This window comes from Carcharodon carcharias, chromosome 16 (genome assembly GCF_017639515.1).
Source record: "Carcharodon carcharias isolate sCarCar2 chromosome 16, sCarCar2.pri, whole genome shotgun sequence".
Taxonomy (NCBI): domain Eukaryota; kingdom Metazoa; phylum Chordata; class Chondrichthyes; order Lamniformes; family Lamnidae; genus Carcharodon; species Carcharodon carcharias.
In genome coordinates, this window is record NC_054482.1 from 67,981,841 (window position 1) to 68,007,857 (window position 26,017).

The 26,017-nt window shown below is 40.5% G+C and overlaps 1 protein-coding gene across 6 annotated transcripts in view; it reads left to right on the forward strand.

Annotated features, from left to right (window-relative positions):
- patj (PATJ crumbs cell polarity complex component) overlaps positions 1-26,017 on the forward strand; it is a 398,928-nt gene that overhangs the window by 267,291 nt on the left and 105,620 nt on the right. For all 6 annotated transcript variants that reach the window (XM_041208336.1, XM_041208338.1, XM_041208340.1 and 3 more), the window contains 2 exons: positions 6,473-6,542; positions 23,417-23,515. In XM_041208336.1, the coding sequence (XP_041064270.1) occupies positions 6,473-6,542; positions 23,417-23,515 (169 nt within the window). The remainder of the gene's footprint in view (positions 1-6,472; positions 6,543-23,416; positions 23,516-26,017) is intronic.

The following is a 26,017-nucleotide window of genomic DNA, read 5'->3' on the forward strand; positions in this document are numbered from 1 at the left end:
AGCTTATTGTAAATGACAGCCACATCAGCTGCACTTACACCAATCCTTCTTCCCTGCAATCAGGTTTAGCATCTTTCATTGGCAAATATTCCTTTCTGAAGAATGGTGACATATATAAAGGAAATCAGTAAAGGTATAATAGTTATCAATTGTATAGAAAACTCACTTGCTTCCAGTGGTTTATTGAGAGTTGTGAGAAAGTAACTACAAAATTAAATGTATAATAACAAGAAATGCCTCATATATATTTCCAGTTAGCTATTCTTTTAACCCCAATCTAGTATTACCTCCTTGTTCCCTCACCCCTGACAAATTAATTTAAATTCTCTCCAATAGCATTAGCAAATCGACCCACAAGGAAATTTGTACAGGCTTTGTTCAGGTGCAACCCATCCAGCCTCTACATAGTGTCTCACCCAATGCTGGTCCCAATGTCCCAGGAATCTAAAGCCCTCCCTCCTGTGCCATCTTTTCAGCCATGCATTCATTTGTTTTATCCTCCTCCTCCTGTACTCACTTGCACGTGGTACCAGGAGTAATGTGGCAATTAATATTTTTGAAGTTGTGGTTACCAATTTCCTATGAGCATCTCCCTAAATTCTGACTGCAGTATCACATCATTTTTTCTGCCTATGTTGTTGGTACTAATATAAACCACGACTGCTGGCTGTTCACCCTCCCACTCAGAAGTAGGCCTTTCTGTTCTTTTAGCCTTTTCCATCATACAGTTTGAACATGGTTGGTCTGCATCTCAACTCCATTTACCCACTTTAGCTCCATATGCAACGATACCCTTACTTAACAAATATTTATCAATTCCAGTGTTCAATTGACCCAGCATCCACAGCCTTTTGGAGAAATGAGTTCCCGATTTCAACTAACCTTTGTACGAAAAAGTGCTTGTGCTTGTCCCATTGTTATGAATTCTCTCAGGCACAGGAAATCGTTTCTCTGTATCTATCCTATCAAACCTCCATTGAGAAATTAGTCAGGATTCTTCAGCAGACCCTTTGGGAGCCAACTCCAGGTAAGTTGACAAATTCAAAAATGGTTTATAAAAACCCACCTTGTGTCGCCAGGGGAGCAGGAGTGCTTCCCTGATTCCACGGCAGTCATTGTCGCCTCCACCTCCCATCCTGCTGTAGCCTGCTCCAGTTGCCTCTCCCAGGATGTACTGAGCATAGGTGCTGGTGAGGCAGGTGGTCCAGCACTGAAATCTTTGTATGGCATGCTGATGAGTTTCAAGGACCAAATTTCACTAAAGTTCAAGCATGAGCCGGTTGCACAAAATCACCCCCAAGCCTCTGTAATAACTCCTAGATAATATCCATTAATTCAATTTGTGCTTCTAACTAATTTGTTTTATATCTTATGCTAAACGTATTCATGCACGGACTTCTGATTTATGTAACTGTCTCCACCCTGATCATATATCTTGCTGGTCTTTTTCTCACATTTTGACTTACTGTGTAGATTTTGCACTTATAGCCCTTAACTAGCTTTAGAGTAATTATTAACATTTCTTAACATCCTTGACATACAGTAGTCGTAAAAGGGTAGTTGATAGCTCGTCTTGGTAAAAGTTCATGGTACTTCTCTAGAATTAAGTATACACATTATAGAATCTAAAAACAAAACTATGGAATATTGAGTTTGCTAAAACATGTCTTTTATTTACTTGTATGAAGATGACTTTTTTATGGCATGGAAACTGAGGAATATGATCTTTTGAATGATAAGACTAATGACAGTATGGGTCAAGGGTTACAGAGTTTATGTAGAAGTGGAGGTCTGAACAGATGAAGACTAATGGTATTCCACCAACAACAGCCAGCTGATTTCTTGTGAAGCATAAATTGAAATATCTGCTGTTCAGCAGTCTGCTACTGCACCTTAACTCTAAATGCAGTCTCCTCTACATTCAACACAGCTTGTCTTCCATAACTGCATTGAAAATGGTCCTGTGTGTAACCATGCTCCAAATGACTTAAAAACACATTAAAGAGGATATGTTACATATGAATCTGCCTTTGGTTGCTTACAGTAATAGAATAACATATTTGGAACAAAGTGTTCACAATTTTGAGTAGTCCTATGATTGCAGAGAAAGCAGTAAAGCAAAGTGCATAATGTTTTATCACTTTATCGTAGTGCATTTTGAGAGTTTGACAGTTACATAAGATATGAAGAAGATTGTCATTGCATGCTATTCAGTTAAAAATTTATTGAAATATATGGTTTAAGTAAAGAGCTTGCGAAGAACCGATAGAATTGGACTGCCTTTAATAACACAGCTGCATCATGCTAACTGAATTATATTACCCGTTACACATGCACACAAAAAAGGCTCCTTTCATCACTGAGCTTGATGTATAAATCTTGTACCCGAAGGCTCAAAGTGATTTGAGTAAACTGGAAAGGACAAAATTTCTGAACAATTATTAGCTCATGTACTGGAAATAAGACATTCCAAACTGTGTAAAGCTATATTTTAGCGTGTTTCTGGCCATGTCTGAATACCTGATTTTCTAAATGCCTTACTCATTAAGACCCTTACATGTAGAGTTATTTCGGGTCTGCAGAAAACATTTGGGAGAAGCAACAGTGTTAAGTGGGGGGTGGAGAGGGAGAGAGAAATGTGCAAGATTTAATTCAGTACAGCAGCCCCTATTGTCACAGGGTTTGTTTCATTAAAGAGAACAGAAGTGAAAGGAATTGCCTAGCCTACTGGAGAATTCTTTTCATTCATCATCTTCTGCACTGAAGAATATCACTGACAATTCTGTCTGAAACAAAGATATTTCCTTTTCTTGTCATCTATATCAATATACAAATATTCTCATTTGTTTCTGCTCAAATGTAGTATTTGCAGTGACAGCTAGTCAAATGTTAATTTTAAAGTCATAGAAGTCTCCAGAAAAGGGCCCTTTGGCCCATCGAGTCTGCGCCGCTCAAACAAGTACCTAACTATTCTAATCCCATTTTCCAGCGCTAGGCCCATAGCCTTGTATGCTATGGCATCGCAAGTGCACATCCAAATACTTCTTAAATGTTGTGAGGGTTTCTGCCTCTTTCAACCTTTCAGTCAGTGAGTTCCAGATTCGCACCACCCGCTGGGTGAAAAAATTCTTCCTGGCATCCCTTCTAAACCTCCTGCCCCTTACTTTAAATCTATGCTCCCTGTTTATTGATCCCTCCACTAAGGGGAAAAGTTCCTTCCTGTCTACCCTATCTATGCCCCTCATAATTTTATACACCTCAATCATGTCCCCCCTCAATCTCCTCTGCTCCAGGGAAAATAACCCCAGTCTATCCAATCTCTCTTCATAACTAAAACTATCCAGCCCAGGAAACATCCTGGTAAATCTCTTCTGCACTCTCTCTAGATCACATCCTTCCTATAATGCGGATTCCAGAACTGCACGCAATACTCTAGCTGTGGCTTAATCAGCGTTTTATACAGTTCCAGCATAAGGTCCCTGCTCTTATATTCTGTGCCTCGACTAATAAAGGCAAGTATCCCATATGCCTTCTTAACCACCTTATCTACCTGTCCCGCTACATTAAGGGTCCGCTGGACGTGCACACCAAGGCCCCTCTGATCCTCGGTACTTCCCAAGGTCCTACCGTTCATCATGTATTCCCGTGCCTTGATGGTCCTGCCCAAGTGCATCATCTCACACTTATCTGGATTAAATTCCATTTGACATTGATCAGCCCATCTGACCAGCCCGTCTATATACTCCTGTAACATAAGGCTATCCTCCTCACTATTTACCACCCCACCAATTTTTGTGTAATCCACAAGCTTACTGATCAGCCCTCTGACATTCAAGTCTAAATTATTTATATATACCACAAACAGCAAGGGACCCAACACCAATCTCTGTGGATCCCCACTGGACATAGGCATCCAGTCACAAAAACATCCCTCGACCATCAACCTCTGCTTCCTGCCACTCAGCCAATTCTGGATCCAATTTGCCACATTGCCTTGGATCGCATGGGCTCTTACCTTCATTATCAGTCTCCCATGTGGGACCTTATCAAAAACCTTGTTGAAGTCCAAGTAGACTACGTCAAATGCATTGCCCTCATCTACACACCTGGTCACCTCTTCGAAAAATTCAATCAAATTGGTCAGACATGACCTCCCCTTAACAAAACCATGCTGACTGTCCTTGATTAATCCCTGCTTCCTTGTATTTTGTGATACACAAAGGAAATTATCAGTTACTACAAAATTTATGATTTCAGTTAGTTTGTTAATTTACTTGGGTTGGTTAATTAATTTTATATTATGTTAATTTGTTTATTTTCTACCACATCTTTCTTTGTATCAGATATTAAAAGTCTACAGGTATACGTTATGATGCTATTGGTCCACCTGTCCATTATTAGCATTAACTTTTCATTTCAGTAATTTAGGAAAGGTGCTCCAGATTTCAGTCAACAGAATAAGTGCCCCAGCTATGTTAAAATGTTTAAATACTCATATCTAAAGCTGATCAAATGCCCCAATCTGTAAGCTGTGAGGTACACATTGGGCTGAATTTCCCCCCCAGTGGGGACGAAGTTGAAGGGCGGGCGCACACAGGAGCGCTTCCGATCACTGCCCCCAATTAGGGGAGTGGTGCCCTTTTACGTGGGTGGGCCAATTAAGGCCCGCCCAGTGTGATATCTGCACAGAAGCACTATGTGCTTCCTGTGCGGGCAGGGGGGGAATCCCAAAATTGAGAGTGCGCTCTTTCGCGCATGCACACGAAAGAGCACGCTCATCTCCCTGAGGTTAAGTGCAGCCTCAGGGAGATCGGCTCAAAATGTAAAAAACCTAAAAATAGAAAAGTAAAATTCCCCTATCATGTCCCCACATGTGACAATGTCACATGAGTTGGGACATGCCCATCATTTTCACAAAAACTGTATTAAAATTTTTAAAAACCTACATGAAACCTCATCCCGCCCTTGGATGAGGTTTCATGCTTTTTCCAGTTCGCACTGCGGCTCTTGGCCTGCCCGCCAACCTTAAGGTTGGACGGACAGGTCCTTTAATTACTTAATTGATTCTGTCAATGGCCTCAATTGACCATTGACAGGTCGGCAGGCACGCAGCTGATTTCGCTGCATCCCCACCTTCCTGAAAATTTAAATGGGGAGATCCCCCTGACATCACCACGGGTCATTTTACTCGTCGGCGAGTGGGCCTAGCCTCCACTCGTTGACGCATAAAATCCTGCCCATTGTCTTTGAAAATGTTTGGGAATAATCACCAAATTTAAATTTGATTACATCAGAACTGAAGAAAGGTCATCGACCTGAAATGTTAACTCTTGTTTCTCTCCACAGATGCTGCCTGAGCTTTTCCAGCATTTTTGTTCTTATTTCATCTCGTTAGCCTGGTTTCTTATAAAGTTTAATTCTAATACAACCCAACTACTGATATTATTGACTAACTACTTAGGTTAATTAAAACTTTTAAAAAATACTTCCACTGCCTTTAATTCCTCCAGTCTCGCTAGGTCTTCATTTTTACTAACTACCTTTATTCTGGGGAAAGGCTTTGAAATCCCCATAAATGTCAAACAGCTTGTGGCACTTTGTCTGCATTTTCTATGTAAGAGTTTTAAGCATTACTCTGATTTATGATTTAAACATCAGAACATTTTTGAAAGATTATTGGGGATCCTTACCGTAGGCCAGTTCTTGCACATAACATATTTAAACCCAACATACTTAAGTCCCATATCTCCAAGCTTTTAAGTTGGATCTATCATTCAATTCTTTATTTAGATACACCAATTGAATGTTAAAATGAGCAGAATGATATGTTATCAATCGCACCTGCTCATCCAAAACTTGAAATTTAATTGTGCTTTTTGCTGTAAGTTAAAGTGAAAGTTGTATATGAATATTTCTTAAGAACATAAGAAATAAGAGCAAGAATAGGCTATTTACTCTTTGAGCCTGCCTTCTGACCTTCAGCCTCACATCTTAACAAGTACATTACCTTGATTCTCTGAGTATTCAAAAATCTATTGATCTCTGCCTTGAATATACTTTACCCACAGTTCTCAGGGTAGAGAGTGCCAAAGATTCACAACCCATTGAGTAAAGAAATTTCTGCTAATCTTTGTCCTAAATGGCTAACCCTTTATTCTGAGATTATGACTCCTAGTTCTAGACTCTGCAGCCAGGGGAAACATCCTCCCTGCATCTACCCTGTCAAGCCTCTTAAGAATTTTATATATTTCAAAGTGATCACCTCTTATTCTTCTAAACTCTACGGAATATAGGACAAGTCTACTCAATCTCTCCTTCAAGGACAACCCTGCCACCCCAGGATCAGTCCATTGAACCTTATTTGCACTCTCACTCAGGCCGGAGTGGGTAAGGAGAGACAGTACTCTTCACCAAGGCCCTATATAATTCTTTTAAGAATTATATTTCTGAATTATTTTCTTACTTTATGCAGGAATGAAGATGCGGTTAATCAAATGGCAGTTACTCCTTATCCTGTACCATCCAGCTCTCATTCTAGTGAGGTAAGGACGTTGATCTGATCACTATTCATTCAATGCTGTTGCTATTCCAATAGTTGAAAGCCATCTAACCTGTTGTGTTAATGAAGCAGGTTTATGAGAAATGTTGATTGTCAAACATTCAATATAGTTACAGTAATTATTTAATGTGAGTTGAACTTTTTGTAAGACTGGTCTATAACCGTGCTTGTTACAGAAGTAGTACTTGGTAATTTGTCAAATGCAACCTTTGTGATATTTAATTGGAAAATTGGCCAAAGAATGATATTTGAATGATTTTTATAAACACCTTTTCTACATATTCAAAGTATCAGGATGGAAGTATATATTTAGCAGTATCATTTTAGCTATTGATATCCAAATGTGTAAAATAGATACTATAGATGTAAAACTAATGCATGTATCAGCATGTTTATGAATATTACACAGGAAATGACCACTGATCATCATGCTTGCCCCTTCTAACATCATAATTAAGCTTCATGACTCCAAATTTCTCTCCTCACAAGCAGTCATTTAATATTCTGAATGAGGGAAATCCTGAGAAATTCTTTGCCAACGCCTAAGATAATTCCAGGAGACCACAGTAACCATCATGCATGTGACCCAACATCTCTCCTACTATTTATCTGCAGCAATATCAGGTTCCTCCAGGAAATTATCCGTTCGCTTTTGAATGTTTGAAGCGAACCTGCATGAATCAGCAAATTATTTCATAAATTCCTGGTCCTCCCTAAACTGTCTAACATAAAGAACGTATCCATATGGTATTATGATCTTGTCAGATAGTCAGTTAAGTTAAAGATATTAAAAGTACAATGAAACAGATACTTATACCTTACTTATACTATTGTTGTTGACATCTTTTGATGATCTGCTTCTATCACTGCTTGTTTGTCGCTACAACCACACCAACCCCCTCCACCTCTCTGTCTCTCTATCTCTCTGCCCCCCACACACACACCTTAAACCAGCTTATATTTCAGCTCTTTCCTGGACTCGAACTCAAGTTCTGTCGAAGGGTCATGAGGACTCGAAAGGTCAACTCTTTTCTTCTCCGCCGATGCTGCCAGACCTGCTGAGTTTTTCCAGGTAATTCTGTTTTTGTTTTGGATTTCCAGCATCCGCAGTTTTTTTGTTTTTATACTTATACCTTATGCTGAACTTCCTAGCTCAACTTTCCTTCTACACCCATTTGACTTACACCCCAATAAACTTCAGTCTGAGTATCAGAAATTGGAAGATTAATCTGAGGTCTGAGTCCAGCTTCGAAGATTCGTATGAAGAATGAGATTTCTTGGGCCTTCCGCTTACTTCGGGCAATATTTCACTTCAAAACTCCTCCAACTTCCCCACAGTTGTAGACTACCAGCTCAATACAGGCATTGTTAATGCCTTAAGTGTGGCCACATCAGGTCAGAGCTGTCCTGGCTATAGTATTTTTTAACTCTGGAGTCTTGCATCTAAACTCTCTCTCTCTTTCTCTCTCTCTCTCCTCAGCTTGGCTATACAGAGAAGCACAACCCACTGTTAGGAGTCCTTCAGTTAATAAGAGTTTTGAACTCTTTTAGCCAGCACATGGAATTTCAAATAAACTCTGCTGGAAAGAAATGTTCCCTGTTTTGCAGCAAGATTGTTCTAAACTCAAAAAACCTGCTTGAATCAGAACCACACACATACAATCTAGTCACCCCTTTAAATACCTTCTAGTTGACCCTTTGCTATTCTATAATTTATCTTCCAGGCAACTTGGTCACACAATCTTTCAGTGGAAACCAGGTGCTTTACCAGGAACCTCTTTTCAGAGAAGCCAAACTCTCATTGGGGCAATCATCCCACCATAAAATATGTTTTCTCCCCCAAAAACACATGAGCCATCACAATGGATCAAATCTATTCCTTTTTTTTAAGAGCAGAATGAAATTTCCTCAAATTTCAGGGTGTGCTATATTAAACAACATCATCTTCCTAAACCTATTGTGGTACCCGAAAGCTCTTAAAGTAGGTTTCAATCTAATGGTCCTCTTCTGAAACTTTTCAGCAGTTTCTTCAACTCGAGTAAATAATGGTTAAAACTAGTTCCCGTAATCAGTATTAATGACCAATGTTTGTTTGCTTTAATCTATTTGATCAAATGCAGCTTTTTGACACTTAGTGGCTCTGTCTGAAAGGGAATTACTCCTGTAAACCCTGGATTAAGTGCCATTAGGAATCAAACTGTACAATAAAATAACTTGCCCCAACTGTGTTGATTTTGTTCAAGGTCCAATAGCTCTAGAATTCAGGGCCAACACAAGCATGGATTTTATTTAACAGTACTAGAAATTTAAATGAAGGAAATATTTCTTGATCAAATGTTAGGAAAATATTTGTTTCAAATGATCTCCCAGGTCTAGCCAATTGCTAAGCAACTTTGTAGGAGCCAAATACGAATCCATTTCCAGAAAGAGCTTCCTGTTGTTAGCAGTGCAATGTAAAATGAAGGCTACTTCAGGAAAAAAAATTGATTTATGCAGCTTGTGCAGTGTCCTAAGACCACAAACATGATCTCATGTAGGAAGAATCAGAAGGCACAGAATTTCCGGATATGTTTTACCACCGAATAACATGTATTTCTTTTTTTAAAAAACAACCATAAAAAGTGCTCAGCAAACTTATTTTCTTTGTTAATAAATTCAAGCTCATAATATTAAAGCATTTGGCATCTTTGGTAAAGTATGGATATGAATAAGGAACCAGTTGAAAAACACTAATTAAGTACGTGCTATTGGGCTGTTGAGTGTTCAAAGAATCTTTGATTGGGGGTTTCCTGCTGTTTTGGAACTATATAATGATCTGGATTGAGATACTTAATATAACGGCCAGATCCACATATAAATAAAGCTGTGCAATAGAGCCTAGTTAAGAATTAATGGAGGATCTGGGAAATGTTTGTGAATAAATCGAAATGTGCAAATGAAACCCAGCATGGTCTTAGTAGAAAAAATGGGAAACCTCCTAATGAATAATAGTAACACAACTAGGAGATCAGCTACTATTACAAGGCACTACACTAACTATATCCGGACCTTTCATATTGTTTGGTGCAGGCAGTCAGCATTTCAGAACATAACTTGTACATTCACATTTTAGGACCATGGTTTTTAGATCTGCAGTAGCAGATGAAAATCTCTGCCACGCTTGAGATACTGCCTTCAGCAATGCTGCAGGCTCCTTTCTTCAGTTGTTCCTGCCCGATTTTGAATATTGTTGCACACTGTATTTGAAGTTCTCGAGAGATCAGGAACTTCCTCAATGGTAGTCAATTCAGAGGAACAACAAAAAGACATAGGTACCTAAGACCAGCACTGAGAAGGGATCCTAATCACTGGGGGGGAGAGAAAAATGAAGTCTGGCACTGCTGGATAGGGGAAAGCAAAGAAAGTCTGAGAATGGTGCTGGGAAGGAAGAGAAGGGAAAATACAAGGCACCATTGGCATCAGGTAAGGGGGAAATAGAGGGAAACCCAAGAGTAGGGCTGGAGGAAGGGAGGGAAGAGAGGTAAAATAGAGTCCAAAGACCAGGGCTGATAGGGTGTGAACTGTAGGTGCCAATGTGAACTTTATGAAGCAGATGAATGTCAGCATAATATGATGGAGTTGAAGGCCTGCTTGAACTGATCAGGTTTGTTGGGGAGAGTACCCCTGAACTGAAGTGGTTTAATGAGGGAGAGTATCTGTGAACAAGGCAAAATTAGAGACAGAAGGGTGTCTCAGTTAACTGTTGGTGGAATAAATTTCATAAAAGAATACAATATTTGTGTTTGTTGTGGAATTCAAATTTCTGTAAAATACGTCAAGTAGTGAAAACTCTTTCCGTGGGAGAAAGGCATGCCCCGATCCCCTCTGGAGAATAAATGTTGTGTCACTTACATCTCCCTTAAGCCTCTTATGTAATAGTCCTTTACCCTCACCAGCATCAATGAAGGAATGTCCAGTACACGCACAGGTTATGTTACAAATGTAGCCACATCTGTTATTGAGAAAGAAAAGCGAGGAGCTGGGGCCCATAATATAGGATGCATCTAAGCTCAAAAGGTTAATAGGGAAAGTGAGATAATGCCAATCTGAGATTTACAAATCTGAGAATTCAAGCAGAAAGGAATGACTAATGTGTTGCAGGTTGTGAAATTCAGCTTTGTAGCGCCCGGTTTTTCAGGGTCAGGTGAACCTGTAATATAATTTGTGACTGGTAGGGATTGGTAGTAGATGGATAGTGGGATGTGGTACATTTAGCAGTATCTGAGCCTAGTGGTGTAGTTGGTGGGATATGGCATTTGAAGATGGATTCACTGACCTTGATCATTTGTGTGAGTTAATTGAACTTCTTGCAGCACTGGATCCAGTTCTTCAGGGCTAAACTCCTGATACTGACTGCCACAGCAATCTGCTCCCACTGCCTTTGCACAGTTTGTGTAGATAGAGAACAAACACCTCTGCCCCTCTCCACTCACTGCACCAATTCCTGGAAAACCTTAAAGCCCACTCTATACCATATTGTGTCATTTTGTTCTTTCTCTGGTCAAAATCACTTGTAGAATGACTTCTAGGACTTGCTTCAGCCAGAATACACTTCTCCTTTAAGAGGTGCAGGCTGACTTTAAGCGATAAAGAAACAGAGAATGCTGGAAAAACTCAGCAGTTCTGACAGCATCCGTGGAGAGAAAGACAGAGTTACCGTTTCGAGTCTGTATGACTTCTTCAGAGCTAAAGAGAAGTAGAAATGTGGTGAAATATATACTGTTTAAGGGGTGGTGGAAAAGGTGAAGCTGGACAGAAGGCCAGCGATAGGTGGAGGTAAAGGAGAGATTGCGAAAAATGTCATAAACTAAAGGTCAAAGGGTTGTTAATAGTGGTGGTACTGGCTAAAGAAGGTGCTAATAGTGACATTAACAGTGGAAAGCTGAATGTGATAATGGCAGGACCAGGGTCAGCACTCTGGAAAGTGACAGATGGCTCTAGTTGGGGTGGGGTGGGGGGAGCAGGTGGTGGTGGAAAAAATGTTCGATAAAGCTAAAAGCTGGGGATAAAACACTTAATAAGAATGGAAATAAATTTTAAAAATAATAATAATGAAAATAAATGAGGGGGAAATAAATAAATAAAAAATAAAAATGAATATAGAAAAAGGGGTGATCAATAAGGGGTGGGGATGGAGGAGAGAGCTCATGGGCTAAAGTTCTTGAACTCAATGTTAAGCCCTGAAGACTCTAAAGCGTTTAATCGGAAGATGAGGTGCTGTTCTTTCAGTTTGCGTTGAGCTTCACTGGAACATTGCAGCAGGCCAAGGATGGACATGTGGACATGAGAGCAGGGTGGTGTGCTGAAATGGCAAGCGACAGGGAGGTCTGGGTCATGCTTGTGGACAGACCAAAGGTGTTCCGCAAAGCAATCACCCAGTCTGTGTTTGGTCTCTCCAATGTAGAGGAGACCATTTAAGCAGTATAGGCTAGCTTTAAGTGGTGCTAATGTTCACAAACTTGCACCTCCCACTGAGGCATGCACCACTTTCAACAATGCATTTAGCATTGGTTGCATGCAGCTATCATGCAAATCAACAGGCAGCACAAAGTTTGCATGCTGGTTGCATCAGAAACAAAGGGCATGAGATAATTATGCATTGCAATATTCGTGCCTGCGTTCAAACCCTGTCCAAATTCACAACCAGAGTTTCTAAAGCCTGGGATAAATAATGATCTCTTCAGCGGAACAATCAAACTTCCAGCTGCAGACTGTTTTAAAAAATCATTTAAATGTCTGGCTGTGATTGCTTATCACTTGATATTAATGTTCCATTAAAACAGAAAAATTATTGAATATCATTTGACAGGTTAACTATATGAAGATTTTGCAGCTAATCTATAATTCATTTTGTTTCTGAGGGTGAAATGGGATTTTGTTTAAACCTTATGATCAAATTTGATTATGCAATGACAAAAATGTAATCAAATGCGCTCTGGATTTATTCTTGCTTTTCTGACAGATTATCATCCCTCAAATTAAATGAATGTAAGCTAGTAAAAGAGAGCTGTAATGATGAGTTCTCCATTTGAGAATCAATTCTGCTATTATTTTGTGTCTGATCAGCCTCTTGGCAGAATATTTCGCTCATTGGCCGGGTAAGTGCCCAACCCGAGCAAGCATAAAATGACGCACGATGATGTCGGGGAGCATCCTGACATCATCATGCACTTGTGCGATATTTTGGTCAGTGGGCGCATGCAACAACTGGCAGTGTGCCCGCTGAAAATTAAGTAGCCTATTAAAGTCATAATTAAAAGAAGTATTTCGTTGCCTGGCCAACCGTAAAGTTGGCGGGCAGACAAATCGGCCAGGCGGTCTTTGGATGTTTTGCGAAACCTCATCCACCCTATTATAGCCATCAATAACTGATTGATATTGGATCTGAAATACCATATTTAAGCAATGCATGCAGATGTAAATACCATTATTGGCACATGAGCAATTTCCTAAGAATAATTCAACAAACTGTTAGTTTATGTCAAGTTGCAGAGACAGAGGGCAGGATCCACGGGTGGGATGAGGCATCGATCAGTGATTTAAAAAAAAAATTTAAATTTCAAGCTAATTTTAAGTGGGAGAGAATGAGAGGTGCAGTGATCAGGTGGGAAGCAGTGAGCTGGAGGCAGGAAGAGTGATTTTCATGTTGCACATTTTTGTTTAACATGCTGTTTGTTAGGAACGCATTAAGATCACTAAAGAAGAGATAACTGTTCTCCTTTCCTTCCAAAAACCAGAAGTGGAAGGATACTCTCGTGCAGAAGCCAAATGTATCACTTCTGTCATTGATATGAAAGAACCATAATAGTTCAGGCATTATTATTCAGAATTACATCAGGTTTATTAAATATCCATATCGCTACTGGATTCCCCAATTAAAATAAATGGCTGGATTTTACCAGCTCTATCAAGACATAGGGCTGGTAAAGGGAGTGTTGGTAAAATGGAGGCAAAAGGTGTCAGGATGGGACCTCGACATCTTCTTACCGCCACAGAATATTGCTAGTGGTAGGGAACTTAACAAAACAGCTGCCTGTGGGCGGCCAATTGTGGCGTTAAATTGCTCAATGAAGGGCCACCTCCTGACCCTACTGGCATTTTACCAACATCGGGAGGGGCTGTCAGTCTGATGGCTTCCCAGCATGTTCCCGGGATGGACCCTCTTTTATGGCCCAGGGAGAGGCTTGCTTGGGGGCAACGGCCACCCCTGTGGCAATGAACACGCTCCCCTGACCTTCCGATCACTGGGGCCTGCCTGCCTAGCCCTGGCAATGTTAGCAAACAAACTGACCTGCCTTTGAGAGCCCTCTCCTTCATTCTGCAACTTCAACAGTGGCCACCTTCATTGCTGTTGCCAGCCCTCAGTTTGGGTCAGCAGCTGTGGTCCCTGAGGCAGGACTTCTTACCTTCCCAAAAAATTCAGTTCAACGTCAACATCGCAAACTATTAAGATGCTATCCCCCTTTATTTTTGGAAATATGGGGCAAGATTTTTCACTGAGCGGGTGGGCATGTACCCAACCCACTTGAACTTGGAATGACGCACAATGACGTCGGGCAAGCGTCCTGACATCATTGCACACTTGCTTGATATTTCGGTTGTCAAGCGCGCACAAGAGTTGGCAGCCTGCCCACCAACAATTAAAAAGCCTATTAAGGCCATTAAAAATGTAATTGAAATAAATTTTCCGCTGCCCATCCAACCTTACGGTTGGTGGACAGGCAAAAAGACCAAGCGACCTGTGAATTTTTGTGAACCCTCATCCTCAGGCGGGATGAGGTTTCGATCTGCCATTAAAAAAATTTTTTTTCATTTCATCCTAATTTCTAACATGTCCCTGCTCATGTCACAGAGTCACATGAGGGGACATGTTTTTTAACATTTCAAAAATCTTTACTTTTAACTTTCAAAACGCTTCATCTCCATGTGGCAGCTCTGTGCCTCAGAGAGCTTTTCCAGCGCGCACACCCGCACACGTGTGCGAACTTGCACTCTCGCCCACCCCCCCCCCCCCCCCCCCCCACACACACGCACACACACACAGGCAGCACTATCTGATCAGTCCGACCCCGATCACGGGCAGTGGTTGGCTTCCCGACCGCTCCCGCCAAGCCCACCCGATGAGGGGAAAATCCTGGCCATGATTTTTCAACTTTCAACTGACTAAAAGCTTTGCAGTTTGAATTGAGACAGAACAAATTGCTTAAAATGCAAGGCCACATTTCGAGATGGAGGTGATTTTTAAAAAATCACCCTCAGGGGAGTGTGAGGAGAGAGACATTTCCTATAACCAAAACTCGAAACTGTCTATGGAAGAGACATTAAAAATACAAAGTACTGGATATTGAAACAATGGTTACCACAGACAGATCGGCCTAAAACCTCTTGGAAATACACAATGAGTGACTTATTTCAAGGCAGGTGGCCGTTCGCTATAGAGAGCTTGCAAGTGACACAGTCGTTGTCAAGAAAGTCTTCAGTAAAGGAAACAAGCTGAGGGCGGCTCATGCTCTCCTTCTCTCTCTTTTGAAATAAGACTGTCGCCCAGTTCAAGAAGCCAACTCTACCAGAAACCTACCAGCGAACCGAGATCTCATAATAATTGCAACATCTTCATCTGACCTCATCCAAGAAACCAGCTGACCTAACTCAGCTGCAACATTTAAAATCTACGTCTCAAGGACAATCAAAGGACACTTTTCCCTTTTTCATTGGATTCTAACTCCCCTTATTTCTGGTGTGTGTGTGTGCGCATGCGTGTGTGTGCCCAAGTGGCTGCATGAGGGCTGAATGTTTCACGTTGCATTTTTATTATTTGTCTCAGGTTTAGTGGTTAATAAATGTGCTCTTTCGTTGATTGAAGAAAAACTTATTTGATTGGCTCACAGCTTAAATAATTAAATACATTGTGATTTGGAAAAGGCATATCCTTGTGAAAAAGAAACTTAAACCTTTGTTGTGACCAACTGAGGAGGTTGAATAGAGGGGAGCCAGTTCACCCCTTCTCACCTGGTCATAACAATTTCACATGCACGCAAAGGCTTGTTTAGCATATACTAGCATTGAATCTAAAAGCATTATATTACCAGTTCTTGTATAGGCCAGCGATACTAAACATTTCACATTGATTAAAAGTGGCTGTGGCTATGTATTGACATTAAAAAATTGTAATACAAATCTGGTATGAAGTTGCACGAATTAAATTTTGATGAGCAGCAAGTAACCACATCAAAGAGTTAACATCAGAACATTTTGACCTCACAGCAACTGGTACAAAATGAAGTTTAATGGTAGTAAAAAGCTAGCTGTCCTATTGGGTTTTAATAACAAAATTTAACTGGTATTTGGGTGCTGGTAGGTGGAATTCTTCACATATATGTAATCATACAGGAGCAATGTTTTGTTTCACCTGAACTGAAAGCAGTGCGGAGCTGGCAATAGAACTGTTATGCTGACCCCAATCACACTATGCAGACACCGCTCTCCGATACAAACGTGCTAAGACTCGCATTATTTGGACAATTTAATCTAACTGCAGTCCAAAAAAAAAATATTTATGGGTGTTTTGAGCACTTGGAGTATATATTGAAAATATTCTCTCTGCACTTTTAGCATACTTATTCAGTAGCTGCATGGTGATGCAAATAATTCAACATAAATGTAAGAAGGACAAGTTATCCAAGATACGTTACTTGCCTTCAAATTCAAGTTTGATTCTTTTGCCTCAAAAATCTAATCTCTGACTTATAGAGAAAGGGACCTGGCAAATAAAAACAGTCAAGCTCTTGCACTATTTGTTAATTACAGAGCAGTGCATCTACATAAACACATTAATTGTACCGTAAATCAGTTGATTCTGTTTATGGGGAGCAGTTTAATTTAATAGTAATAAAATTTTCAATTACACAGCTGACATGGCTATAATATTCTAAAACATCACTCTGCATTACCATCGGTTTGTTGGTTACATTGAATTTCATGATGACTGAAGTAAATACATCATAAATAATCAATTATTTTTTTCTCAGTTGGCATCCTCAGGCTTTTTCAACTAAAATACGAAAGAGATTTTTTTTTCGGAAAAGGGCATTCAACTCAATGTAGCTGGATCGATCTCACTTCCATCTTATACCACAAACACCTCTTTTTCTAGAAATGTATTTTTATTATACTACTACTTTTTCTTTGATATAAAATGGTTTTAAATGCATACTAATGAGGGATCATAGTTCAGGTCAGTGATCAACTCCCAGAGGGCTGTAATGCTCAGTCATTGAGTAGATGCAAGGCAGGGATTGATAGATTTTTGGATACTAAAAGGAATAATAGCCATGGAGATCATGCAGGAAGATGTGAGAGTGGAGGTAAAAGATCAGTCATGATTGTATTGCAGGGCCTAATCCTGCTTTTATTTCGTAAGTTCTTATGTTTTTATTTATGAGAGCACCCCCAGGAAGTATTTTTTGCAGCAGTAGCAATTGCAAAATTCATTTTGAGGATGCTATCTTTGCTTCTAAAGATAACTTTTTAAAAAAAAACCAAGAATGTGTTTCTCGGATGAACCATAAACATGCAACTAGGTTAAGTGAAATAAAATCCAAAATTGCTGGAAATACTCAGCAGGTCTGGGAGCATCTGTGGAGAGAAAGTGAGTTAATGTTTCAGGTCTATCATCAAAATCTGTGACGAGGAGTAGGCTATTCAACCTTTCATGGCCATTTCAGAGGGCATTTAAGAGTCAACTATATTACTGTGGGTCTGGAGTCACATGTAGGTCAGACAATGTAAGGACAGCAGATTTCCTTTCCTAGAGGACATTAGTGAACCAGATGGGTTTTTACAACAATCAGAACTAGCTTTTTATTCCAGATTTATTAATTGAAATTAAATTCTATCAGCTGCCATGGTGGGATTTGAACCCAGTCCCCAGAACATTAGCCTGGACCTCTGGATTATTAGTTCATTGACATTCTCACTAAGCCACCACCTCGACCTCAAAACAAAGTCAAAAAAGTTGTCAGAAGTCACTTGAAAACAAAATACAGCTTTGCTTTTATTAAGCAAATTCTCATGCTTTCACTTGTTTGGAATGATTTTATGGCTCCTGATCTGTCTCTTTATTTTCAATGTAGTGGGAATGTGTGATTCTGGCTTGAGTATTGCTAGTGCAGCACAAACTGACTAAATAAGATGAAGAGGCTCTCTATCAACCCATCTCCCCATCATCTCCCTCAACCCCTCCACAAAATCCTTTAATGTTTTGTTTGTCAGCTGGGGCTCAGTTGGTAGCACTTTCACCACTGAATTATAAAGCCCCGTGTACTAATCCCACTTCAGAGCTTGAGCACAAAAATCGGCAAGGGAGTACTGCACTGTTGGAGGTGCTGTCTTTCGGATGAGATGTTAAACTCAGACCACGTCTGCCTGTTGAGGTGGATGCACAAGAGCCCATGGCACTATTTTGAAGAAGAGCAGAGAGGAGTTATCCAAGGTGTCCTGGCCAATGTTTGCCTTCAACCAACATCATGAAAGTAGATTATCTGGTGTTACAATAACGAGGTTGATATGATTGTTCTGTTTTGGGACTGTCTTTAAGTTAATGTAAAATGAAGGAGGTCATGTGACCTGTTCTGAAGTCTGCCTGACAGCAAACCTGTATGGTTTGATTGTTAGAGATTAAAGCAGGTCCAGATTGTTTTACTGCAAAGAAATTGCAAATTGTTTACAATTGGAAGCATTGGCACCAGCCTGTGTGCTTATAGTAAACAGTGCCAGAAAAGTGTTGGGAATGTTGGGTTGTAAACAGTTATCCATTAAACTGTCCATTTACTTCCAAGATAAAAGAGAGTTGAGGTCTCAAGGATAGCTAATCAGCATTTCTACCTGGATACAAGGCGCATGTGATTCATGTTGCCATGGAGGTGGGCTTTGAGAGGGGATGGGTCTAAGATATCTCTGAAAACTCTCCAAGTTAGTCTACCAAGGTCCAGGAGAAGGAGAGCAGCTATAGGCAACAAGATGCTGTGGTTCACCACGCAGAAATGCAGGTGAGAGCTCACTCTCAGAATGGAAAGACTGAATTCATTAGGAGTTAATAAGGGGCTGGAGGATTAGCCTAGCTTGTGGTAGAGGAAGAATCTCCTAGGGAGGGAAACCTTACTGTGGAAGAGAATTCTGAGATTAGAAGTTCCAAGGCTGAGAAAAGGAAAAAACAGAAATAAACCCTTGGGAGCTAAGAATCACTTAGACTGGTTCCAGGAAATTTGAATGTCTACTTAAAGGACAGAGAGGAGAGTGCGAGGGGAGGACCCAGGGTCAGGCAGTCAACAGCATCTAGAGGACAGTGTGAGAGGAGGACCCCAAGCCAGTCAGTCAGCAGCATCTAGAGGACAGTGTGAGAGGAGGACCCCAAGCCAGACAGTCAGCAGCACCTAGAGGAGAGTGTGAGAGGAGGACCCCGAGCCAGGAAGTCAGCAGCAGCTAGAGGAGAGCAGAGGAGCTATAAAAGCAGCGTGAGAAGTGGCGAGAGTTTGAGAGCAATGTTGACTGAGGGAGTTCGGTGAGGAAGGAGGAGGTGCTCCTTTCCTTTCCTACCTTTCCTCAGAAAGAAAAGTGACGGCCTTGGTAAGGGCTGGTGAGTAAATTAGAAAAGTGTAATATTTATAAACAAATAGCTATACTTGGATTTAACTGAGAAACATGAGAAATAAGGCAAATTTAGGGCCAATATAATAAAGTAATATAAATAATCCAAAGTGGAATATAGTTAAGATATGGCAGTGCAGCTCAGTTGAGTAGAATGTGTGTCCTGTAATATCTGTGAAGTCATGGTTGCTACCAGTGTCCTAGACGACCACATGTGTAGGAAGTGCTGTCAACTGCAGAACCTTGAGCTCCAGGTTTCAGAGCTCAAGCGGTGGCTGAAGTTACAGTGGTGCATTTGCGAGGCTGAGAGCTACAAGGATAACACATTCAGAGAGGCGGTCACACTGCAGCTTAAGGGCCTGGAGACAGGGAATGGGTGACCACCAGGCAGTCCAAGAAAAGTAGGCAGGTACTGCAGGAGTCCCCTGGGGTCCTGCTCGTGAACCAGTTTTCTGTTTTGGAAGCTGGTGAGGGCACTGGTTCTTCAGAGGAGTGCAGTCAAATCCAAGTGTGTGGCATCACAAGCGGCTTGGCTGTACAGGAGGGGAGGAAGAAGAAGGGAAGAGCAATAGTGATAGGGGATTCATTGGTTAGGTGAACAGATAGACAGTTCTGTGGACATGGCTCCAGGATGAGATTTTGCCTCCCTGGTGCCAGGGTCAAGGACATCACAGAGCAGCTGCAGGACATTCTTTGGGGGAGGGTGAACAGCCAGAAGTCGTGGTCCACATTGATAACAATGACTTAAGTAGGAAGGGGGATGTGATCAGAATTTAGGGAGTTAAGTAGAAAATTAGCAAGCAGGACCTCAAATGTAGTAATCTCCGAATTACTCTCAGTGCTATGTGCCAGTGAGCACAGAAATAGCAGGATAAAGCATATGAATGCATGGCTGGAAAGATGGTGCAGGAGGAAGGGCTTTAGATTCCTGGGACACTGGGACTGGCTCTGGGGAGATGGAACATGTACATGCCAGATGGGTTGCACCTGAACAGAGCTGGGATTGAGTTCCTTGCAGGGCATTTTGCTAGTGCTGTTGGGAGGGTTTTAACCTAACTCGGCAAGGGTGTGGGAACCAAGATAAAATATTAGAGAGGAACACTAGGGTTCACAAAATACTGGGAGGGAGAGATAGCACTAGTATAGAGAAATAGTAAGTTGATGAAGTCAGGATGAGGGAGAAAGTAACAAAATCTAAAACAGGGTAACTATACATGTATGTGAATGCACGGAGTATAGTAAATAGTTTGGGGAGTTACAGGCACAGATTGCCACATGGAAATATGGCGATAACAGGGACCTGGCTCAAGGAAGGCCAGAACTGGGTGTTAAATATTCCTGGGTACAAAGCATTCAGAAAAGATAGGAAAGGACGACGGGTGGCAGCATTGGTTAAGGAGAGCATTGCAGTGCTGGAGAAAGAGGATGTCCCAGAGGGTTCAAGGACAGAATCAATTTTGTTAGAGCTAAGGAACAAAGAGAGTGCAATTACATGACTTGGTGTAGTCTATAGACCGCCAACTAGCGAGAAGAACAAATCTGCAGGGAAATTGCAGAAATTGAAGGGAAATAGGTATTATATAGTAGTTATAATGGGTGACTTTAGTTACCTGAATGTAGAGTGGGACAGTGGTAGTTTAAAGGGCAGAGAGGGGAAATGTTCCAAGATTGTGTTCAGGAAAAATTCCTACAGCAGTATGTGTCCAATCCAACAAGAAAACTGTTGGACCTGGTTCTTGGAAATGAGGTGGGCCAAATGGATCAAGTGTCAGTGGGGGAGCATGTAGGAGACAGTGATCATTTTATTATACATTTTAGGATGATGATAGAAAAGGATGATAGGCAATCCAGAGTAGGAATAATTAACTGGATGAGAGCCGACTTTGATGGGGCAAGAACAGAGCTGGGCCATATAGACTGAAATGAAAGATTAGTGGGAAAAACTGTAGCTGAAACATTGGGCTACCTTCAAAAAAGAATTGGTTTGGGCACAGTCAAGGCTTATTCCATCGAAAGGGAAATGTAGGGCAAACAAATCCAGAGCTCTCTGAATGAGAAAGGAGATAGAAATTAACATAAAGAAGAAAAAGTATGCTTATGACAGGTGTCAGGTAGAAAATACAACTGAGAACCAAGAGGAATACAGAAGGCTCAGAGGGGAGGTGAAAAAGCCTATTAGAGAAGTGAAGAGGAGTTATGAGAAAAGACCGGCAGCCAACATAAAGGGGAATCCCAAAGTCTCCTAAAGGTAAATAAATAGTATATGGGTGGTAAAAGAAGGAGTAGGACCAATTAGGAACCTTAAAGAGAATTTACACCCAGATGAAGGGGCCATGGCTGAGGTATTAAATTAATTCTTTGCATCCGTCTTTACTAAGAAGGTAGAAGCTACCCAGGTGAGGAAACTCTATGACTAGAAGGGTTCAAAATTAATCAGGAAGAAGTGTTGAATAGACTGTCGGTACTTAAAGTTGCCAAAGCACCGGGACCAGACGAGATGCAGCCAAGGATATTAGAGGAAGTGAGAGTAGAAATTGCAGAGGCACTGGCCATAATCTTTCAGTCTTCCCTAGACTGGGGAGGTGCCAGAGGACTGGAGAATTGCAAACCTTATGCCCTCGATCAAAACAAGGATAAGGATAAGCTCAGCAATTACAGACCAGTCCGTTTAACTTCAGTGGTGGGCAAGATTTTAGAAACAATTATTCGGGATCGAATTAGTAGTCACATGGAAAAATATGGTTTGTAAATGAAAAGCCAGCATGGATTTCTCAAGGGGAATTAACTTGCTAGAGTTGCCTGGAAGTGTGATGGAGGCAGGTTCAATCGAGGCATTCAAGAGGATATTAGATGATCAAATGAATAAAAACAATGTGCAGGGGTACGGGGAAAAGTCAAGGCTATGGCACTAGGTCATAATGCTCATTTGGAGAGGCTGTGAAGACATGATGAGCTGAATGGCCTCCTGTGCCATTAAAATTCAGTGATTTTGTGATTCTGTGACAGTGTAAAGTATATCTGTGAAGTGTGTTTGCAGTTGTGCTAAAAGGAAAAGGGTAATGTTCTGTTTTGTGGTTTAACATATGTCACCTACAAAGATAGTGTTTAGTCAAGTCATGAAATCTTGTCATGTCACCCTTCCAGCTATTAACTGGAAGTTCGAATTTCTTTTTGCAAGTTATCCATCTCTACGGAGATTATCACATTGGTGTTTGTGGGAGTTTGCTGTGTATGAATTGGCTGCCACGTTTCCTGCATTACAACAGTGACTACACTTCAAAAGTATTGCATTGGCTAAAGTGCTTTGAGGTATCTGGTGGCTATGAAAAGTGGTATATAAATGCAAGTCTTTCTAAAGCTTGCTGAAGTACACCTGTTGGACTATGGTTACTTTTTCCCTGTCCTTTCTTGGTTAAGTCTCCACATTTTTCTTTCTTCCCCACTTAGTTAAACCAGCACTTAGTCATTCTATATTAGTATTTCAACACTCATTCATGTTCAACAAATTGTTCATCTAAGGAGTCAGGCTTGTACATGTAAATCACACGGTAAATTCTGGAATTTTAGTATTTACCCCTGGGGTGCTTTGGCTAAGCATTGTACTGTAACTAAAACTGGTACTGACATATCTTTAACTCATCTTTACTGTAGATTGCAGATTCATTGTGCCCTCCTCACAATTTGGTTTCCCACTTATCTTTGTGTCACCAGATTTTGCTACTATACGCTCTGTCCCTTCATCCAAGTCATTAATATAGATTCTAAATAGTTGAGGCCCCAGCATTGATCTCTGTAGCACCCCACTAATTGCAATTTGGCAACCTGAAAATGACACTTTGTTCTTGTTAGTTAGGTTGGGACTAAGCAATCTGACCCAGGGAATGATGCTGCAATAGTGTAGTCCTTTCTAAGATTGGAACAGGGCAATTAATGAAGCAGACTTTGCTCTTTGAGTGATTGATGCTGACACTGGGTGAATGAAATGGAAGGTGTTCTATTCCTCAACAAACACATCCATCAAATTGATGAGTACAAAGAATAAAAAAAACAAAAACACAACTCCATCGTCATCACAGTTTAAAAAAGTGAAATTCTGCTTATTTGGTTTTCCAAGGAACATTGAGAATTTATTTTTCTGTATAGTGTTACTGCAATAACCTGTAATGTGTTTAGATTTTAGATACCACAGGAGCATTGTCCTCCCTGGAACAATCATCCTCTCTGTCAGGTTTTTCAAATTTCAAGAACGTACAGCATATACTATTAACTAAGGTAAGAAAAGCAGTTCAAATAAGTGATTTTCAAATTCCTATTTTAATCAATGTTCTTCTCCTTTGTATGAGATATCCTTGTTGTTCTGAGCTAAAAAGCGTAGGAATAAGCTCTAAGGTAATATCTCAATGCAATTTCGTCAAAATTGGACCAGTTTTTACATGCTACATTTTGTTTTATTTCACCCAGTTCAGACTTGGATATCAGCTCATATCTGTCTAAGTGAAGAGACAGAAATTGTAGTAAATTATCTCTGCAAGGCTGCAATGTAAAACGTAATACAATAAGAAATGTGAATGCAGAGCTTAGATTTGAATTTCTCAAGTCTAGTAAAGATAAATTTCTATTTAGTTTATGCACCAGTCAAGCCAGCTTACTGCCATTTGGTGTTGAAAGCTCAAACATAAAAAATAGCCATTAAGGCTTGGACCTGGAGTAGAGGCGTCAACTTGAGCTACAGACTAAGGGAGTAGGGCAGAGCCGCACTATACAATTTGCAGTATACCTCATGCTTGTGCACTGAAACTAGGAAGAGTTGTGAAAAGAAAAAGAATGAATTTTCAAATGAAGTTGAAGCATTTATATTTTAAAATGCATTGCTATAATTCAAAATTTGATACAGAAGCTTTTTTTTAGGACTCGCATTTTTTAAAATCCCCCAGGAGATTCTGGATCTGAAGTATGAATTAATCACCAGTTGTAATCTAGAGCTTTGCAATTCTCTTCAAGTCAGCTGTGTCAAATATTCCACGTTGTGTGAAGACTGTCAATTGTCATTCAATGTTTTCTGTTTGCTGAATTTCATCTCATTTGTTAGAATTTACAGAGGCAATTAGGTGTTTTTGACATGGGTGCAGTATATACCCAAATAACTAGAAAGAGGAGGATTTAGACTGACATTTACAAATGGGAGGGTGCTATTTGCATCTAGTTTCCAGGGTCAGTTCTTTGTCATAATTATGCACAGCTCCAGGTGCAGAGTTATTTGTGCGCAGGGAGAAAACTAGTGGTGTGAGTGAAAAATTGGTTAGGGGGCCACTAAAAGGGAGTGTCACAATAACTTGATAAAAATCCTGAAAGCCAAATCTGAAATGCACCTAAGTGCATTAGAAGCCTCTCCCAAGATTATAAGAGAAAATGTAAGAGTAGCAGGCAACAAATGGCGGGAAAGGAAACCCAAGATACAAGCATGCATCTACAGCGATGTGCTGGGGCATCCTAGTACTTGAGCCCTGTTTAGTGGACATGAGTAATGCGTGGCACAATGGAATTAGTTGTTCATTAAAACAGCAGCTTTTTTCAATCTGTGCCAGGAGCAGCCACAATGAAATCAGCAGCAAAAAGAGCAGGTTGTATGACTTGTGAATATAAATTAGCTATGACCATCTGTGGTCGACTACTGTATAAGGAGTAAACCTGACTTAAACCGATTACCTTTATTTGAATACATTGTGAACAAGTGAAGAGGGCACTTAGAGCACATACCTTTGCCATGCTATGTTAATTCAACTTTATTATAATTATGCAGCTCTTCCTTGAGACTGCCTTGAGATCAACCTGCCTGGTCGATGCTCTGTATCTACAAAGCTGAGAAAAGACATCTTTTTATTAAGAGCTTCCATCTCACTTGATGAGGCTTCAGGCCAATCCACACCCAACAACCTGCTCTGAAAACTCTACTCAAATTTTGACAGCTGTGGCAAATTACCACAAGCAGCTGAAAAAACCCACAACATTCTAAATGAAACAACCTACAACACACTAAATGAAATGACCCACAACTTTCTAAATGAAACGACCCACAACTTTTTAAATGAAACAAGCCACAACATTCAAAAAAAATTAAATTTGCTTTATCTCCAATGTTAACTGACCCTTTTAAAAATTCCAGGATCTGGATCCAGATCCGCATCTTTGCCAAAAACTAATCAGTTTGTTTTTGGGATATACCCCATCTCTGTGCCAAGTTCCGTTGAAATCTGTGCATTAGTTTTTGAGGTATATTGTTTACAGACTAATAAGCAGGGAAGCAGGGGCAAAAACATTCCCTCCACCCACCTTCATTGGCAGCGGTTCTAACAAATGTATCTCTCTTGAAAAGTGCATGCAGTCTAACACAATAGTTTTTCATATGTGTAATTAAGATCTAACATATGGGCGTCCTGTTATGTAGTGATGGTACACATTTAAATGTCTGATACAGCAATACAACTTATGAGGTTGATGATGGGATTCCACAGGAAGAGTCCATTGCCATAGTAACAAACTAGCTTGGCTAAGCATGTGTAACTGTTTCAAAAAGGACACCAGCTGCCACTGCACTCTCAGTGCCACTACTGTGCTAATTGTTGGTAGTACAGTTTCTGTTTACGATAGATAGTGCTAGCAGAGACATTGGTAGGAGAGGATTGGGGAGATCCACTCCATTTATGCTGCTATCTGTCAATGCTGGAACACTGGGCCCCAAAATTCTTTACGTTCAGCTTAGAACACTGATGGCTT